The sequence below is a fragment of the Elgaria multicarinata genome, chromosome 1 (assembly GCF_023053635.1).
Source record: "Elgaria multicarinata webbii isolate HBS135686 ecotype San Diego chromosome 1, rElgMul1.1.pri, whole genome shotgun sequence".
NCBI lineage: Eukaryota > Metazoa > Chordata > Lepidosauria > Squamata > Anguidae > Elgaria > Elgaria multicarinata.
The window spans coordinates 68,712,956-68,733,859 of record NC_086171.1 but is presented as its reverse complement, the minus strand read 5'-3'; the positions used below and the strand labels follow the sequence as shown (position 1 = coordinate 68,733,859).

Sequence of the window (20,904 nt, the reverse complement as noted above, 5' to 3'; positions counted from 1 at the left end):
CCTTGCCTTTCCCTCAAAGCCAGCTAGCAGGAATCCAGTGGAGCACCTTGAGGTGGCGGATTCCACTGAGCTAAGCAGCCAGTGGGGAAGACATCATGAACCCCTCCTCCCTGCAGACTCCCACACACACTGCCCAGTACGTTGTGTGAATGGGGTGTGTGTGTATGAATGACTCACGGTGGAAGGGAGAGTGAGCTTTGGTTCGTGGCCCTCAACCCTCTTTCCCAGAGCAAATGAGGCCTTCGGGCTAAAAAGTGTTCTTTGGCCCTGGCCCATGCTGATGTCTTTTAGGCACCAGCAGAGGCTGTTCTATTATCCCAGGCTTTTATCTTCTGAATGGGGTTTTGATGTTGCTGGGTTTGTTTTTAATGCTGCTTTGATACACTAATTATTTTGTTAATATTTTTATGCTTTTGTTCGTATGTTATTACTGCAAACCACCCTGGATTTTTCTTTTCTTTATGGGGGCAGTATAGAAATCTCTAAAATAAGTACAAGGGGAAGAAGATTCTCAAGTAATATGCGAGGGGGAAAGATGTAGGGTTTTTTTCCTTCGAAAAGCTTTCCTCGGGCCATTTGAGTGCTTCTTAATTGATTTTGCATTCTCCCCCTCCCCCACACCCCCAGCACCAATAATCTGTTCCACAGATGAACATGACCTTTATATGCAGTTGTGTGCCTGCAGCCTGCTACTGTGTGCACAGATTTCTGGACTGGAGCACTAATCTAACACTGGCGTTAAAAAGTTGAATGAAACAAGACATCGTTGTCTCCTGTTAAAACCACACACAGAGATACTGTTGGCACAAAGCAGCAAGTCTTCCCAAATCAGGTTGGGAAGATGAGGCAAATGGGGGAGCAATCACACACACCCCTCCAATCCATTGAGAATCAATTAATATGCCTCTTCAGAGCCCTGCTAGGCTCATTCAACACCTCCCCCCCTCCCCATGTTTTGGCTGCTGAGGGGAGGAAGGCCTCAGGATCCTAATTTTCCCTTGAACTTTACATCCTACTTCCAGGGGTTCTACCACCCAGCAGTTTGAAAATTCGGCTCTAGAAAACACAAATGTATCATCTTTGCCTGGTCAGGAGTCGGTGGGTAACAAACAAGATATCCCCAAATTTAGCATGATAAAATGCAAGGCAAAGGGCATTTAAAAACAAATCTTTCCTATTATTTTTATGTGACTTTTCTGTTCTTTTGGTTAAAAGCTAAGAGTGCAACTTATCAAGAGATTACTTTTGGGAAACAAGTTTCAGAGCATCCCCCCCCCCCCCCCCGCCAAATACACTGTAGGTTAAAAGCAATGTGTGAAATTCAAGATTGGAAAATATTACCTCAAAGATACTTTCCCTGGCTATTGTTTTCAAGCACATTTTTCTCCAAATCCCCCAATGCTTCTTCGTCCCAACTAAGACTCCAAAGGAAGAATGACATCAAATAGTAAAATATTATTGTATGTTGTTTCCAGAGGAATTTGTGGAAACCTTGAATATGATTTTATCATTTACTCTATAATCGTCCCTTGTTAAAAGAAGCAGCAGCATATTGAAGAGCAGCTATTCACTGTTGATAGGCAGACACTGATGATCCTGTGAATGTTCTTCAACACTTTACTAATCAGTAGTCCTTCAAAATATTAAGGCTGAGTTGGATCCCAAGAGGCACATTCACATGGGAGGGGGCTTGCCATTTTTCTCTTCTGGGGATAGCCTCTTGCACATCAGCTGCAGAATTTCCCCTGACTTTCAGTAGTGGCTTTAGGGGAGATGCAGGAATGGCTGGTATTAGCAATGGGAGTGGGACCCTGAAATGCATATACTACATGTGACCCTTTGGAATCCAAAGGCAGACATTAGTAATTTGTCTGTGCCACAGCGATTATTCTCCATGTTGATCTGAATAACCAATACCCCTAGGTAGACCATGTCCTATATAATCTGTGGAATGTCTTCCTAGTCATGATCTAAACATTTCTTTGCTTAAACCAGGAGTGCGCAACTTTGACCTACCACTCCCATCAGTCCTAGCCAGCAGAGCCAATGGTGAAGGATCACGGAGGGCCATAAATTGCCCACCTCTGACTTAAATTTATCTCACAGTAATTTCTCACAGTCATCTCACAGTCATATTCGGCCCTGGTTAGGCCTCATCTAGAGTATTGTGTCCAGTTCTGGGCTCCACAATTCAAGAAGGACGCAGACAAGCTGGAGTGTGTTCAGAGGAGGGCAACCAGGATGATCAGGGGTCAGGAAACAAAGACCTATGAAGAGAGACTGAAAGAACTGGGCATGTTTAGCCTGGAGAAGAGAAGATTGAGGGGAGACATGATAGCACTCTTCAAATACTTAAAAGGTTGTCACACAGAGGAGGGCCAGGATCTCTTCTCGATCCTCCCAGAATGCAGGACACGGAATAATGGGCTCAAGTTAAAGGAAGCCAGATTCCAGCTGGACATCAGGAAAAACTTCCTGACTGTTAGAGCAGTGCAACAATGGAATCAGTTACCTAGGGAGGTTGTGGGCTCTCCCACACTAGAGGCCTTCAAGAGGCAGCTGGACAAGCATCTGTCGGGGATGCTTTAGGGTGGATTCCTGCATTGAGCAGGGGGTTGGACTTGATGGCCTTGTAGGCCCCTTCCAACTCTGCTATTCTATGATTCTCGCATTATGCACTACTACTGGAAACCTATGGCAGCCATTTCCCACATGAGCACCCATGCTCAGTTTGCTATATGGTGACCCAAGCTTCTTTTTCTGATCCAGGCTGCCAAGGCTTCCCCCTTGCAGAAGGGTGGGGCTTTCTAGACTGCCTGGAGTAAAGCTGAGCTGCAGTGGCCTGACTTTTGCAATACCATTCATAGGCTGCAAAGGTAGCAGCGTGGGAGAAAGTTGCTAAATGGGGGGCTTGGAAGGGGCTTACATTTAAAAGAGAGGGCTTAAGCTTGCTCGTCCTTCTGTCTTCTTTTTCCCAAAGTTGGTTTTGATGCCACCACATCCTTCCCTCCACCCACCCACCCACCAATGCATCCCTTGGATGGATGCCACGTCCTTCCAGAGATATTCTTGGAGAAAAAAATCCACAGAGCTGCCAAGATGAAGGCCCTTTGGGCAACAGCAAAACTCAATCTTAAAAAAAGAAGTAAGCCTGAGCCCTTGTGAAATAATTTGTTACAGCCTGATTCTAAAACATGCTTCTCCAGGATGGAGCATGTCTACAGTGCAATTTCTTTAATCTTGATTTTACTAGTACTGAAGAGTCATTGCAGTGTCCAACAGTGGAGTCATAAAAGGAGTAATGCATTTATTGACTCATAAGCAATTTTCTACTAAAAGAAATTAAGCATTTACCTTGGCTTGTGTCAGTGCAAGAAGCCTATTGCTGTGAAGCTTGAGTGTGTGTGCAGGGATCCCCATTCACTTCTGTAGGGAGCTAATCAGAATGCACGCAGAGACCACTGAAATGAGTGGGGAACTTTTACAGGTAGGGAAGCTCCATGTGTGCATTGGAGCTCCTGCATCTAGAAGAAATGGCTTGATTAGGCATATTACTTTAACAGTTGGTATTTGAAACAATAACTCCAGATATCCAAGGAATAAAGCATGGCGGTCTGTGTGTGTGTGTGTGTGTAGAGGCTAACTATTTGTACTTATTTGATTTCCCCCTCTAAATTCAGTGATTAAGTTCTTGTAGGGTGACCATATGAAAAGGAGGACAGGGCTCCTGTATCTTTAAAGTTGTATAGAAAAGGGAATTTCAGCAAGGGTCATTTGAATGCATGTAGCAGCTGGTGAAATTTTGTCTTCATCATAAGAGTTAAAGCTGCAGGAGTCCTGCCATCTTGATCAGATACAAAAGAGACGAGGGTGCCTGCACCTTTAAGTATTGCTATGAAAAGGGAATTTCCCCAGATGCTGTCTGCCTACAAATGACACCTGCTGAAAATCCTTTCTCTCTACAACTGTTAAAGCTACAGGAGCCCTGTCCTCCTTTTCATATGGTCACCCTAAGTTCTTGCATATTTTGTCTGGTTGGTATTTAGAGAAAAATGATCGTCCTGTGCATAGGTTTTAAAGGTGATGTGGACTGTTACTACGTTGGCAGCTTCCCTTTGGAGTACATATTGCTCATATAAAAGAAAATAGATGCCATTATAATGAGTTAACGGGATTATTAGAACCTCAGCTCAAGCTGCCAAAGGTTACTTAGATGGGTGGGAGGGTCTGCAGGCTTTAACAAGGAGGCCGTGAGCTTTCAGCTGTGATGTATGAACTGCAATCAGCCAACGTGAATGGAAAGCTGTTGTAATTCACATCTCTTTAAGAGGTGTTGGCTCTTCTTGCAGGCAGATGCTGGGTGACTGCTCTTGCAAAGAGCAATCATATAAAAGTGTTGGAAAATGTTGCCCTTAAGGTAATTCTCCCCTGTAGTTTTTTGTATCCGTGAGAGTAGTTGCTTGTTGCAAGGAACAAAGAAGATTTAGGAGGCCAATCAGATATGGGTCTTTGGTTAAGCAACTAGCAGTGAACAAAAGTGGTTCAGTTAATACTGTGTCAATTCCTCTTTTTAAAAGCATGGGAAATAATGTTTTGCTTATATAGGGTAAACATTGCCATCTTTGTATGTTTGAACCAGTGGTTAGCAGCCCTGGGAAAGCATGGTGTCACCCCCTTACTCTATATTCGCCTTTCCCATTGTGGATCCCTGATGTCTTGGTCTATACTCCTATCAGCCCCAGCCAGTATGGCTAAAGCTCAGGGATGATGGGATTTGTAGTCCAAAACATCTGCAGGAACCCACATTGGGGAAGTCTGCTCTACATGCACATTCTCTACTGAGGTGGTTTGCTATCTCACTCTTTCTGTCATCCAAAGAACTAAAGTGCTATAGTGTAACAGGAATGAGCTGTTAGAAGCCTGGGGATCACCCACTCCATCTGCCCATCCCCTGCCCCAGGGCAATTCTGTTCTTCAGTCCTTGTTTAAGGAAAAGACAGGACTGGAGGTTTCCTCTGAACCAACAAACAATGATTTGCACTTGCCCTGCAAACTAGGATAACGATTTACAGTGAGTTTCAGAACATAATTTAGGACTTAACCTTCTGTGGCTACCTTGCTATCACTTTTAATGTAGGCTTATTCAAATATATGTCCTAGCTGGTTGAGCCTTCCATTAGTGGTGTAGATGGGATGATGGTACAGGAGAAGAGTGGTTAAAAGCAGGGATATCTAGCTATTTGTTGATATCTCATACTTGGATTGCTTTCTTACTGCATTTCCGATTGTTTCAATTCAACTTGCCTAGTTGTTGCTTTTGATGATGAATGTTCCCAGCCTAGAGATAATGGTAGGAAGAGCTTGAAATAAACTCCAAAGAAATCTGTGCTCAGGCAGACGTTTTGTAAAGTGAATATGCAAGATATATGATCACCTAAACCAGCAGGATGCCTAAGGAATTCTACACATGCAAAAGGGTGTCATCATATATTTAAGTTTCTTTTGTTTTTGAAACTTAGAAAATACATTCCAATATTGAAGTGAAGCTTTATTTTCAGATGTAAAAGGGCTGACACCTTTTTAAAGAAAAAATAACATGTACGTTTTATAAGATCATGGTAATTAACCCTTCAGTGTTTATTTAGGAATTTATTTAGAATAGTATACCCCATCTTTCCTGGGTATAATATTTGGATTGCTCTGGGCAGCTTGTACAACTATTAAAAACAAAACAATCCCGTAAAAAAAATAACACCCCCTGAAAACGGAAACAGGCTTTGCAGATGAAAACATTCAAAAATGCATGCTTTACAATCCTATTTCCTTCACCCTCACAACACACCTGACCCAGATCTCTCTTGTTCCTTTCTTATAAATTGAGATCAGAGGTTAAATGTGACTTTCCCAGGCCCATTTGGAAGTTCTTGGTTGTGCTGAAGATATGCAACTCTGGTCTTCCAGGTCCATGCTACATTTCCCCTGGACTGCAGTAGTACTCAGCTAAGATACAAATTCTTATATGACCTTTGTAACTTTGATGATGCTAGGCTTGTCATCTAAACATATTCATTTAATTGTATATGTTTTACTTTTCTAAAGCCGTCTTGAGGCCCAGTATAGGGAAGAAGGCAGGATGTAAATAAATATAATAATAATAAATTAATCTGTAAATAAATGATTGATGTTTCGCTTAGGTTTTCTTTTCTATTTAGTTCAAATCATAGATGTATGAACTTGCTCCATTATTTTAGTTCTCCACTAATGCTGTTTTCATTTGTTCCTTTAGTAAAGTTTCTGAGAAATACACTTTTGGCATGAGCTCATGGGAGAAAGATTACATGTAAAGAAAAAGGAAGCTCTATCTTTCCCCTAAATGTTTTGTTGTTAAGTGATTATGAAAACTATGAACAATAGATGCTTTCTTAAAGGATCATGATTATCATAATGTTATTATCATTGTGGATTAAGAGTGCTGGGAAAGCTGCTAACCTGCCAGCGTGATAGCTAATACCTTTTGCCACTATGCACAGTTTGTATCCTGTAATATTGCCATCAAAGCCTCCAGTAATTTTATACATCGCATGGAAATACATTTATTTACTAGAAGGTTGGAAAATTATGAAAGAAGTTCTGTTCTTTCTCATGGAGCTTGGAGGAGGCAAACAAAACTGGTACTTTTCTTTTCATAAGCTTTCTTTTTGTTGTAGTAGTGATGCTTGAAATTAACAATTTATTGCCATAGGATGTTGCTTCCACATAGCAACTCTACTTGCCCCAGCTCTGTCATCTAGTGCAGCTTGATGTGTGATCTTCCTGAAGACATGGGGAGTTTTATGCCAGCAATATCCTGGGCTGGCATGAAAACTATCCACACAGTCAAGAGAATCTATTTGGCAAACTGATGTAACCATCAGAGTCAGAGTGTCATCACACGAGGGAAAATTGGGTTTCCTTACTGTTGCTTCTCTGCCCGCACTTTTGTCTGTCATTACTTCCTCTTTCGAAAGAGGAAGTAAACAATGTAAACATGGCCTATTTAGTGAGCTGCTTCTCCTGCAGACAGTGGGAGATAGTGGCAATTATTAAAAATAATTTGGATTTACCGGAGTCTTTTTTGGTCATGCAAAGAAGGCTAGAAGGGGCGGGAGGCTAGCCAGATGCAGATGACGTTGTGAATAGGACCCATGAAAATCTGTGAGTGCCCAGTAACGAGCGTACAATAAAACACTCATCTGATGACGCCCTCAGTGTGAGGAGAGCCTCTAAGCGGGAGTAGTCTTCCACAAGGTTAAGATAACATGCAAAGTTGGGCAGACTTCAGGCTCTAGAGTTCTCCTTGGCCAGGACTCTGGGCTGAAGCAGCTGGGGCCAGTTGCAAAGTAGGGTAGAGCAGGTCATAATTACCTGCAGTATCTTATGCACCATACACTGGGATACCTGCATATACGAATACAAATTCACACATGAGTTATGACAATTTAGGGATTCTAACATCAAACCATAAAAAAACTAAACAATAATTACACAAGGAGCTTGTCACAGGGAACTAATTCATGCTACTGTTAACAGATGAGAAATACTGAGGTTGAGAGATAAGTAAGTCAAGGTCAGCCACTGAATTCATGCAGTTTTCCCCCCCTTACTCCCATTGTTTCAGCATTCTTATTTATATCTTTGCCATTGTGGAGATCTTACTTAGAGGTACTTAGAAAGCTCACAGTACCTACACTCAAAAATGAGGCAAGCATTAGGAACCCTTGGATTCTTCTCCAGTTCATTTTAAAATCCTTTTTAAAAATTCCATTGCACTCTGGTCCAGAGGAAGAAAATGTAGACCACTCAATAGTGTGCTATGACAAATTTGCATGACATTTTTACAGATAAAGCTGATTTTATCCATGTTGACTTGGATGCTATAGTTGATACAGGTCTGGTGGATGTAACTTTGGCCTCTGCTTGTCCAGCTATAATGGAGACTTTTTAATTTGTATAGCCCAAGTATGTGGACTGGATTCTTAGAGAGGTGAAGCCTACCACTTAAATATTGCACCCTTGCTCTTCCTGGTTATGGAAGACTGAGGAAACATGTGATTGTGTCTTGCCTAAAAGAGCCAGTGGGATACATAAAACTCTTGGGAAAGGTTGGCTGAAGTTTTGCTGGTGAGAACCACCTCTAACTCTCTTTCCCATCTAAATCCAAGGAAGATGTTCCAGTTCTAAATCAGTGTCTGATGTCGGTAATGGATTGGAACAGGGTGCACAAATTGAAGTTTAATCCAAACAAAGATAGAGGTGCTCCTAATTAGCTGAAAAGCAGATTGAGGAATAGGGATTCAGCTTGTGATGGATGGGGTTATACTCCCCTGAAGACTCAACCTTGCAGTTTGGGTGTAATCTTGGATTCAATCCTGAACCTGGATGCCTATGTTTTGGTGGTGACCAGAATTGCGTTTGCAACAGCTGAGGCTAGTACACCAACTGCGCCCGTTCCTAGGGATATCTGACGTGACCACAATGACACATGCCTTAGTTACATCTTCTTTGGGCTACCGTAAAATGGTCCATGTGGGCTGGTCTGTTGCTAAAGGCGTTTTTAATTGGTTGGGTACTGTTTATTTTTGTTTATTTTTAAAAGTGTTTTAAATTATATTGTTTTTATGTTATGTTTTAATTAAGATTTTGTTTGTAAATTGCATTTCATTCTTAGCTGCCTTAAGCATAATTTTTGGGCAGAAAGATGGGGTATAAATTTTAAAAACAAATTAATAATGCATTTTAAAAATCCAAGCCTGAACATAATTCCCGGAATCTGCTCCCTTCAATAGAATGTGTGTCTCAAATAATTGATCTCTATATTTCAATGGATCCCACCTCCCAGACAAACATTTAAGCTCCTTTTTTTTGGGGGGGGGGTTTCATTCTTTTGGTTTGGTATTTGTGGCTCTCCTCCATTTATTCTAACCTGTCCTTTTAATTAACCTGCTGCCTGCATCCCTCTTCCTAGTCATTAATGAAGTTATTAAATGAGACAGGATCTTATGGTGATCCCTGCATCACCTCAGCATGTGCTAACAGTGCAGAACAAAAGGAAGTCCATGCAAAGCTGACCTTTGCCAATCCAACCCAACCGTCCCCATGGTCCTTTTAATTGTCTTTTGGAAAGCAGACACTTTGGAGAAAGGAGCCTCATAAACCCCGAGGGCATTAATGCTCTTGCTGAAACTTCATTGCTTTGGTCTTTTGTGTCACTGCAGTGTTTTTCCACTGAGCTGCTGCTCCCTATTAGTCTTTGGGGTGCTTTGCATCTCTGGCTCTAGACCCTTGGTAAAGTTTGTTCAACGTCTTAACTATGCAGCCAAACACTTTCTCATGTACCCAGATTCTTAAGAGCCAAAAACTGCGGAGAAGTTGGGGGGAGGGATTAAAATCTGAATTGAACTCTTTGCAGTTTATAGCTTCCAGCTTATCTTCCAAAGGCAACTTTATTCCCCCTTCTTACACTGTCAACATACTTAAAAGGAGGAGTTAATGGAGAGGAAATTTAAAGAAACCGTCTCCCTGATTAATCGTTTGTTGTAGACAGTTTTCCAAAAGTGTCAGCACTAAAGGGATAGATAGCCTTTATGCCTCTTGAAATAAACTTCACTTATCTGTTGCCTTATATCTTCTGAGGTTAGGTACACTTGGGCAAAAGGGGGCAAAAGGACTGAAACACACACATATGAAATGTTTCTGTAATTAACAGAGTAGAGGAATATCCAGAAATGAAATCACTGGAAAGTCTTGGCTCTGGTGATACACGGGACTTTGGCAAATGATAGAACTGCAAGATATTAACATCAAGGCTGCTAGGTATAACACAGTTAGTCATAATCTTCCTTGTTCTTTCTTTCTGTTTCTCTCTAGATTTGCCACAGGATGAATTACAGGAAGCAGAAAAGCCATGAAAAGCGCAAGAGAACCCCCAGGAGGATTTTAAAAATCTGTGCATTTACAATCCAACAGGAACAATTTATTTTTCTCAGTAGTGAACACAGTCAAACTCAAGAAGGAAGTCCACTAAGAGTGCAAAATACTTTCAGTTGCATCCAGGCACCTGGTTCTCTCTGACTAGCTACTAATCTTTGACATACTTTCTCATAACCAAATTTGGGACCGCTTACCAAATGGAAGGAGGAAGCTGTCTTATATTGATGTGCAGTTGTCAGCCCTCTATAGAAATTCTGATGATTGATCAAAGGCTTTTTTATAAACCAAGAAATACATGTGTGCACGAACACCCGCTTCCACTCACACACTCTTATTTTTTTCATATGTATATCTAATTGTTGCCGTTTCTGCTCTATCTCACTTGAAATGTGCTAATTTTGCCCTAATTTTGATCAAAGATAACAATGTCCTCTTGCCCCTCAGCTGATGAACAGTGAGTGGATTTGCCATTAAAATCCTCAGTAATCCCACCAGATTTCCCTTTATGACCCCACTCCTGATTTACAAATTCCATCTTGAGTGATATTATGCAAGTAAAACAGGGTGCACATCCTGCAGCCTGACGGCCCCATTTGCCCTCCCAAGGCCTTAAGTGCAGCCTCTCATAGGGCTGGCCTTCTCTCCGCCTCCTCCCCCAGCAATCCAGGTTATTCTTTCCCCACTGCTGCTACCAGCAAGGAAAGAGCACCCTGTGGGAGGATCACTGGGGGAGGGAAGGCTCTCCACTCCCTCTTCCCAAGATCCTCATCTACAGATCTCTCTATCATTGCTGGAACAGCAATCTGTATCAAGATCACTGGGGGAGGGGGGAGACCAGGCTCTTCCCTCCTTCCTCCAACGATCCTGAGACAAGTCACTCTGATAGCAGTGGGGAAAGAGGGATCCATATTAGGATCACTATAGTTGTGCGCATGTCACATACGGCCCCCAATACAGTTTCTTCATAGTAAGGTTTGAAAAACCGATTTTCTTTTTGTGCAGAAAAGGTTAGGGCAGAGATAGGGAAACACATCTCATTCCCTAAACTTTATGTGTACTGGTCTATTCCAGAATGTTTATAATCTTGTCTTAATTTTAATATATCTAAATTGAGGCTTTATTACAAAGGACCAGATTTTTGGAAGCCCTGTTATCTAAAAGTGACGCTATTTTAATGGTTTTTTTTTGTTGTTGTTGGCCTTTTGCTGTGTAGATCTGGCATCTTACTGGGCAAATTCAAAGGTTTGATTTGATGTAGCTTGGGTGCACAAATTTGCCAAATATGTCTGTCTAAACAGGTCAATGCTTAAATGCTAGCATTTGAGTCCGAAATGGCAGATTTTATACAATCTTGGGTTTTGAATTACAGCCCAAACATGTCAGGTTTTTCCTCTAAAGTTTAGGTTTTTTATATACGATAATGCACACCAGAAGAAAGCACGCGAAAGGACTAATGAAGTCAAGCTGAAAATAGTGTTAATTCAGAAATGGGTACCGCTGTCTGAAAATAACTCAGGCCTGGCTCCAATACTACATGCTCCAATTAAAGCATATGTTTCTTTTTGTTTGGGTCTAGTTGTTGCACCACACTGAATTTCAAAATTGCCACTTATTTGGCAATACATGTGACATGAAGTCTTAGCTGTTGCCTCTGCTCCTAATGGACATGCATATATATTTTTTTATACACCCAGGTCAAAGGTCCAGATCTGATGGGCTGAAACAGTAGGGAGATGTAGGTATGCCATGCTAGCAAGTGTTGCAACTAGAAGATTAGATCTATAATATTTTAACAAATAGATAAAACCAACATTTGGGGGTGTGTGTGTGTGTGTATATATGTGTGTATATATATATATATATATATATATATATATATATATATATATATAGCCATATCCATATCCATATCCCAGCTTCCCGTAGAGAAAGTTACTTTTGCATTGCTTTATAGTTTTGATAAAAAGTAACCATATTCTGTTTATCCCATAGCTTGCCAAAGGTAATTTATTGATTCTATGGCCAGAATTAAAATTCCCTGTCTTCCAGTCATATATCTTTTTAATGAACTTTCTTTATTTTCTGCCAAATAATTATATTCCTGTTTCCTCCCCTATGACACTGCTCTTTATGCTTATTTATTATCAAGTTCAAAGACGCTCCTCTCATTGAATGACTAGAGATGCAAAGGTTTTCAAAATTAATAGGCCACAGAAAGTGTCAAGTCTTGGATGCCAAGATGAGTACCACCTGACACACTTCTTATCAGTTGAGGCTTTTAAGTCCTGTTGATGCTGTGGGGGACAGATAGGTACATGTATAACCCTCCAACTGAAATAAATGGTCTTAAATATACTTTACCTTGGTTGGATCATGCTCAGTGTCATTACTCATTATCTTCTGTTTTTGGGCCCAGTGGAAAGTTGCTACATGTTTAGAATTTCTCCTTCACATAATTTTCTCTTGCAAAATTAAGCATAATTCCAGTTCAGCTCTTTCTCTGTGAAGCACTCTGCATTTTGGAATTTCAAAGAAATACCTTCCTTGTGATGAAAAGATTGGAGGAGGAAGAGTTTCAGTCTCAACCTTGTCATTTTAGCTGTACATTGGCTTGATTCAAGAGTGCTCCTGTTGTACCCTAGTATCCGATTCCTGTTTGTGTTCAATGAGATCAATGTTAGGCATAGCCTATTTGCCCCTGCTGTTGGTAGTATTCTACTGGAGTAGTACTATAGCGAGAGCTCTGTCTGTCCAGTTTGTTGCTAACTTTGGGGCCTTTTTTCTAGTGTCTCATGTTGCAGTTTTAGTCTCTTCGTTATCCAACTGATAATCATTAGATTTCTATTTCTCTGCTCATAGCAGCCTTTGAAGCAGAGCTTTTAAACAGGCTAGGATGTATTTGGCACCAAGTCCAAATCATTGATGTAGATTTGCATAGCATTGCATAATATTGTAACCTTTGGGCTTGACATTACAGTTTAGTATTGACCCTGAATTTTGTTCCGACGTAGGAGAATGGTTTGAATCATAGCATCAACATACTTTAAGCAAGCTTGTATTTGTGTATCTTCTTCTGGATGATTGTTTGAACACAGAAGCCATATGATGAAGGCCTCATCATGATGGGCTATGAGTTAGATCTGGATTTTATGTTACATTCCTTCCTGGTACTTCCTCTGCATTTTCCTGCAAAAGGAGAAGTTTAGAAACTGTCATGAAATACAAATGGACCTGTTGTGTATTAAAGAGATGCACATGTGCCTGTGTCTCTCTCCCTCTTTCAAGGACCACTGAACATACATGGGGAACTAATCAATTCCCCCAGCTCTTCAGCTTAAACATTAAACACAGTTCTAAATCCTTCTTTTGTGGTCTGTCACAGTTCTCTTCCAGATAGCTCTGATAAAACGTCCAATTTTATAGTTCTTTATTGTTGCATGTGGTGTCCCTTCTGCGGTTAAAGTTATTTCAAATAATAGTGGTATTTGATTTCTTCTTGAGTGACTTCTTTAGAATTTTAAACTTTATTGTTTTCTAAAGACTTAGATCAGTATCTCATAGAAGTACCGGTAAAACGAGGAATGAGTCATCACAACCCAAACCACTCTCCTATATACTTCCCCAGCTATGGAAGGAGGGACAGGTGAATTCAGAGAAGGAAAGAAGTTCAGTTACATTGGCTTAGTTCCCACTGATGTGGTAAATCTGCAACTGGACTGTATGAGTTCAGATCACATGTTTCTTCATACCAAAAAACAAAACAAAACAAAAACAAAAGACCCCTCTGCATGTAGAAATCACTGTGTTCCCATCTAACCTTCTCTTTGATATCTAGTTTTTTATGTGTAAGAGTGATTTTTTTAGGGGAGGATACCTCCACCTGAAGACTGAATTTATGCAAAGGGCATGTCTACATGATTCATTTATCCTGGGGTCATCTCTAGGTTGTCCCTGTGCATCCAAATGACGTACAGGGGATCCCGGGGTCAACCAGGGACGACCACAGGCTTTCCCCGGGATAATTGAAACTGGGAATTTCCCAGTTTTCCCGCAATCCTGGGACCACTCCAAGGATTGCAGCTGGTGTTGCACAGCCTCCCTGGTCCTCAAAGGGGCATGGAGCTGCGCAGGGTGGCTCCATGCCCATGGGTGTGGGGTGGCAGCAGTTTCATCATCCCTGGGATGGGGGGGGGTGGTTGGATGTGGAGTTTGGCAAGGGGTTAGCTTACTTTTTTGCGCTGCGCACAGGGCTCCTTTTTTAAAAAAATGGTGCCCACGACATCCCTCTTCCCTTCTGGGATGTCGTGCAACCATACAGATGCTGGGGGAGGATCGTGGAAGCAGGAAAGTCCACGATCCTCCCCTTCCCTCCTGCTATACCCTTAGGTGTAGACATGCCCTGAGTAACAGGATTACTGTCTTCAGTAAGAACTGGACCATTGTAGGAGATGCTAGGGTCAAGCTAATGTTTTGCGCAACCTCCCATGACTTGCACCCTCAGACAGTTCTCACTTAAACTTCAAAAGCAACCACAAAAATGGTAGTTGGCTTTCCTTTAGCCCTCAATAGATTGGGGATATAAAAGAGCAGAACAGTATTTGAGTTGGGGTAAGCATCGCTTCTCTAACTCCATTGGCATATCAGATTTAAACAAATTACAAATCTAGGAAACTTAATTCACTAGGCATTCAAACGCAAAAGGTATTTTGAAAACTGGTTAACAAACCAAATTGCTTTCTTCTAAGATGATATGAAAAGACAAAGCATGCACACACTTAGTTACAGGATTCTACAAGTTTAAAAAGCCTTATCTACAGCATAGAAGTCTCTGTTATGCCCAATCACTTACTCCCCAGGAGAACAAATAAAGCAGCAGTTAGCTAATTATCCCATAGCTACAATCTTCAACAAGAAGCTCCAAGTAAATCTGAATCTGAAAACTGTCTCTCCCATGCGCTAGAGACCCATCCTTTAATAATTAAAAGCTGCCAGCATTGGGAAAATGGCTGCTCCCTCCCCTTCACCCTTGGTTGATGTGGATGATTCAATGTTGGCAGGTTTTTGACAATGTATAAATGCTACATCAGCTTGACAACTGAATCTCTGCTAGTAACAAGGCAGATTAACGTGGGAAAGTGGGGTGGAGAAACACCAGGGCAGTCAATCAGACAATATCAAACCATTTCCAGGAAAGGCCTCATCAGGAGAAAAAGCATAACAGGACCTTGTGGGCTGGCTTGTGGTACATGCAAGCATCCATTCTGAATATTCAACCCAAGTAGGGGGTTGCCATGGTTAGTTGTGTCATCCAAACCCAGGTGGCATGAGTTGTCTGAGGGTAAACAACCCTCGAATAACCCATGATTTTTGTAGGGTTATTTGGGGGTTGTTTAACCTTCAAACAACCCATGCTGCCTGGGTTCGGATGGCATGAATAATTATGGCACCCACCCACCCGTGGTTGAATATTCAAAATGGATGCCCACATGCACATGATCATATGACCAGGTCAGTATGTGACAGATACATGATATCCTTAAAACAAGCTAACTTGGCTGATTCTCCCCAAGTAAATTTGTGGCTTTTAAAAATGGAAGCTAGAATGTCAAGCAGGCCAACATAGGCTCAGTCGATCACATACATGTCAAGTTTTGTTTTAGATCATGCTATGCATGCCAAGTGGTGTTCATTCCCATTTAACTATATTAAACTATATTCATATAATAAATGTATGATATGAAATTCTTATGGAAATTCAGGACGCGATCCATTGTGAACATCTCATTCACAGGTATTCATGACAGACTTGCACAATATGGAGCTTATGGTCTGTACACACCAGTTGTGTATTGAGGCTACTTGGGTGCTTGATTTAAGCACTTATTTTATGTCCCCAGGCATTTATTATCCCATGCTGGAAAACAGAATCTGTCAAGCACATGGTGGGCGTCCATATATGGCTGCTACACCCACTCCAAGGGACACATTTTGAGCAATCCTGGCTTATGACGTGTATGGACAAAGTGCAAGTACCCAACCATGCTGTTGTACAACTGCCATTCACATCTTCAGCACAATCCACCAGAACAAGGCCTGCAATCTCCAGTATTTAGATAGATAGAAAGAAAGATGGTCTATTAACAAAAAAGTACAAGTAGTAATAATATAAAGAAGTCTGGATTAATCTAATATATAAATCTATTTAACAGGAGACTTTTGAAGTAGGATATCAAAAAACACTGTTGTTTTTAACGGCTATGTGGACCATAACAGCTCAAAGGATATTGTTATTTGCAATTTAGACAATAGCATAACTGAATGTCCTCAAATATAATATCAGTTACAATATGGTTATGTTGACTGCCAAAAACATAAAAGTCAAAGCCAAATGACAGTGTGTGTGTGTAAGTGTAAAAACAAAACAAACATGTAAAAAACAAAATAAAAATCCGCCAATTTGCTAATTTTGGAAGACCAGATGTGCAGATGTCAACAATGTTGCGGAAGCCAATGAAGATAATATTGCCGACTAAGTCAAGTGTAATCCTCTGCAGCAATGTTGTGAGCAAAATGGCTAATAAGGATGTCATAATTCTTTAGGTATAAATATAATCTAATGTAAAGACTTATTTTTATTTTTAGTAAGGAATAAGAATGTAAACATCTTTCATTAATCATCAGACAAGCTTTAAATATGCAGAATAGATGTTACTACATCAACTTATTTATAATGTATGTTAAATTTGTATGAGTTGCTTGTACCAAACTAAACCTTTGTCAAATCTATTACAGGCATATGTAAATGCAGAAATCGTGGGCACAGCACTGTACATTTCAACCAATGCATCAGTAATGCTAACTTGATCTTTCTAAAAGATATGGGGATGGATCTTGACGTAGTCAGATTTAGAGTACACTCATTGAAATCCATGAGACTTTAGTCATAAACTTAAATCCCATGGATTAGAATGGTTCTACTCCAAGTATTATTAAATCTAGATCCAACCCATAGTTTTCACTCTGTATAATTATTCAAAAAAACTTCTAGCTTGCATCTTTTGACTTTTATTTTCTTAGAAGAGCTGAATATTTCACAGAAGTAATTTACTGATTTATTTTGTCTGAATTTGTAATCCACAGACCAGTTAAGCATGTACAGTTGTGTATAAGTTGGTTGGATGCCAGTTAATGGCAAAATGAACCTATTCCACTGAAGCACTTAGATGTTATCTAAGTTGTGGAGTGAGTTGAAGGGACGTTTAAGAGCTATACTGCACCATTAAATGATTTGTGGATTATGCTATAATGACTATTTGGTTGTTTGCCTTTCCATTTTAGAAAAGGGCACTAAAACTTATTAATTCCTTTGTAGATCAAAACATGATTATATTGCCCATAATTTTGAAATGTATTGAAACCTGCAGATCATTTTTGCTATACAAATGATACTAGTTAAAGAGTAATAAATGTCTTTTTCTAATTAACTAGATTTGACTTCAGTAATACATGCTTTCTTAGCATTGTCCTCTATTGTTCTATATTAGATGTACTCTTGTTGCTGTATATGAGGAATAATTTACTGCCATGGACCAAAGGATGTTGAGTGGAGATAACTTTCATGTTAAACCTTTAGTAAAACAATATCAGTATTTATGTACCGTACTGAATAAAATACCTTTTTTTTTTTATCAAAACAGTAATAGCTAAACATTTTTGGAATGGATTTATTTCCCTCTGAAATCTGTATGAGATGAAGATGTCCTTTGCTTTCACAGAAGGCTGACCAGAGACACAATCTTAAATGACGTTTGGGCTGCAGCTGTTTAAAAAATACTTAAATATATACATTTTACATCCCACCATTCTGGATAAAGGTCACCTTTTGCTCTAGGTGACTTTTGTTCAAGATGTGACTGTTGTACAGCTCACCTATTAGATCACCCATTAGAAATCCACTAGATCAGATTGGCTAGTGAGTGACAGAGGTGATGATGGGTGATAACTTATCTGTTCTTAACTTTCCATTATTAAGCATACAGGCAGTTTTGCCCTTTCTTTACAGAAGGCTAAAGTCAGCATGATATATAAGAGCGTAGCTGATTATGGAGGCTTCTATTTCAGATTATTGAGCTAAAGGTGTCCATTTAGTTTCTTGGGTAGCTTATTAGCAAGATGATTTGGTTAGTAAACATTTTTTTTTGGGGGGGGACTAGATGGAGGAGTTAAACAAATGGGCTTGGAATAACTGGAGAACTATGAACCAAATGACCCAAAATTGTATGCTTTCATTTTTTTCCTTAAATCAGGCCTGTTTGTCTTTGAGAATCTGGATTTTCAAGAAGAATTGTAGCTTTCCTTGGCATGCAGTGAAGATCAAAGGAAGATTACCCACAATAAAGCTTGACTGAAAACAGGTTGCAGTACATGGGTTCCAAAACTACATGAGAACAAGAAACAAGAGATATATGTCTATAGCCCCAAAGCCAGAGAATGTGAGAGGAAATGTAGGTGTGGATGTGAGTCCTTGACTACTGCGCTTGTTGAGGATGTAGCTTATCTCTTCTAGCTGTAGGACCATCCTACCTATTACAAATCCCTTCTAAAGGAGCATCCCCAAGGTTTGCAAATGCTTCCAACTCTCTGGATGTCCTTCCCCCTGCCTTTTAAGAAATTGCCACAGGGATTGGACAGATCAGTGGTTTGTTTGACTCCATTGCCATTTTTAAGGGCTTCAACATGACTTTTATCAAGTCATTTAATCAAATATTGGCTCCTATGAAACGTGCATCTTGCTAAAGTTTATGTAAAACCATTGTAGATTTATTTATTTATTATATTTATTTGTATCCCACCTTTTGCCCAATACTGGGCCTCAAGGCGGTATTACAAAGTTTAAAACATACATTTTAAAACATAGAAAAAGAAATGTAAAAAAAAGAAGTTTAAAATACACAACAAAATTATAAGTCAGTAGGGGGAGAAAATAAAACAAACAAATAAGGGGACAGGCCCTCGCCTTGGTGTTGCCCCCTTCGGAGGTGACCCCGCTGGTGGCGGACCCGCCCCCAAAGGAGCCTGCCTCTTAAGCTCCCAGTCCCAAATGGTAGTGCCATTGGAATAGCCCTTAACAGAATGCCTCAGTTGCCTTATTACTTTTGTAAAAAGACTTGCTTATATTCTCTGCCTCCAACTTGGAGCAGTCAAGAAAAGACTTCTTTTTCTGATGTCTAGTGGTCAATGGTCCTTCGCACGGAACTTGTTCTTACATGACTGAATCTGGGGCCCCTCTCTTAATCATTGCATTGAAATTATTTTAGTGTGTTCAGAACCCCCCTCTGTAGTGATTCCTACTAGTCACATTAGGACAGATCAAAATCTCCACTGTTTTTAAAAATAGAAAACATATGGTATGAAATATGAATTTTAGGACTTTTTATCTCCATTGCTGATTTCCCCTGTGCTTGTTTTTTTAAGTGTGGCCAAGAGATCACAGCACAGCTATCTAGTGGTGTTTTATTAGGGTTCAATGTAAAAACAAGTGATTTAATTAGTTGTGGGATTGAACCAAAACAAAGTTAAGTGATTTGACCTGATATCTTCTGGCAGTGTACCTTGGCCGCCATATCTTAACATCTGGTCTGGGTGAGAGACTAAAAGATACGTAGAAGAATAAACATACTGGGAAGGTATGTCCAGTCCTTCTACTACTTATTAAATTGTCTATTTCCCAGATGACTGTAAGTTGTGGGAATCTGAAAGAGACTGTATAACAAGCTAGTAATCACTCACAGACTGAACCTTTCTTGAAGGCTGAATGCTTCTCTTCCTATTAAATGCCTGCAGTCAGATTTTGAAATTTCAGTAAAAGAAAAAGAAAAAAAGGAAGGAAGGGAGCAGTTGTTATGGTAGTTTAAATACCAAGGAAAATATGATGTATTACATGGACTGCAAGATTATGTATTTACCACAGAGTAACGAAGGTAGGGATTGTTGAAGTCAGTCTCTGAAATAAAGAATTTAGCCTCAAGTTCACAGTGCCATCAAGGTGGCAGTTAGAAGAAGCATCTGCTGTTGCCCCATAAATACCTGTCAACAAGTATATGCCCTTCCACTGCATCCTGGCACTGGCTGCAGGGAGGTAGTTGCAGGCAGGGGGAGGAGAGACATGCTCCCTCCCCATTGGGGAATATTTGGCATCACTGGGCTGGGGGGCTGGGTGACTACACTTAAATAGGGCAGCCCTCCCTCCCTGTATGTAGTGTGGGTTTTATCTGGTCGCCCTTTTGGGGGCTGAGTAGGAATTTTTGGCACATAGTCTGATTGGCCTGGGATATGTGTCTTTTCGCCTACTTCACACTGTAATAGGGGAGAGAGTGTCTCAGGAATTATAATATTCTGATCTGTTTGATTTGGTCACATTTGACTCAGGCTGTTAGGGTGGGCACACTTAGAAGAAAGGGATGGTGATAATTCTGTGGCAGTGTTGTTTGGTGACAGGTGATACCTGAGGCCTTCCGCTAAGGGTCATGCGGCCCCAGTGGGGGGAATAAGGCCACCTGTGAGACCGATTCATGTCACTCCATCCGGGGGGTGAGTGGCACGGGTCGGTCTACCCTCCTCAAAAGGGTTATGGCCTGGGTATGGCGCCAGATGAGTGGCGTCATCTGACGCCACTCTCCAGACATAGAATGCTTCGCCCGATATAAATGCCTAGCTAGTGGCTGGCATAGTTTAGGGCCCACCCAGTTTCCCTTTGCAGATCTTCAATAAATGTGGCCTGAATTTGATACCATATACAGTTGTCTCATCTCCTTATTTCCCCCTTTCGTCTGAAAATCCATTTAGCCACAGAGCTGATACCATTCTATCCAAATTATAACAGCATGACCAGCAAGGACACTGCTTTTGCTCCAAATTTCAGACATTTAAACTTCT

General features: G+C 40.6%; 1 protein-coding gene across 3 annotated transcripts in view; it reads left to right on the top strand.

The window, feature by feature from the left end:
- Positions 1-17,696, top strand: part of BBS9 (Bardet-Biedl syndrome 9) — a 315,221-nt gene extending 297,525 nt beyond the window's left edge. For 2 of the 3 annotated variants that reach the window (XM_063129782.1, XM_063129769.1), the window contains one exon: positions 17,514-17,696. In XM_063129782.1, the coding sequence (XP_062985852.1) occupies positions 17,514-17,572 (59 nt within the window). In that variant the 3' untranslated portion in view covers positions 17,573-17,696. Of the gene's footprint in view, positions 1-9,906; positions 10,520-17,513 lie in introns of those variants that run through there. The other variant, XM_063129775.1, reaches the window with a different exon arrangement.
- Positions 17,697-20,904: the final 3,208 nt, after the last annotated feature.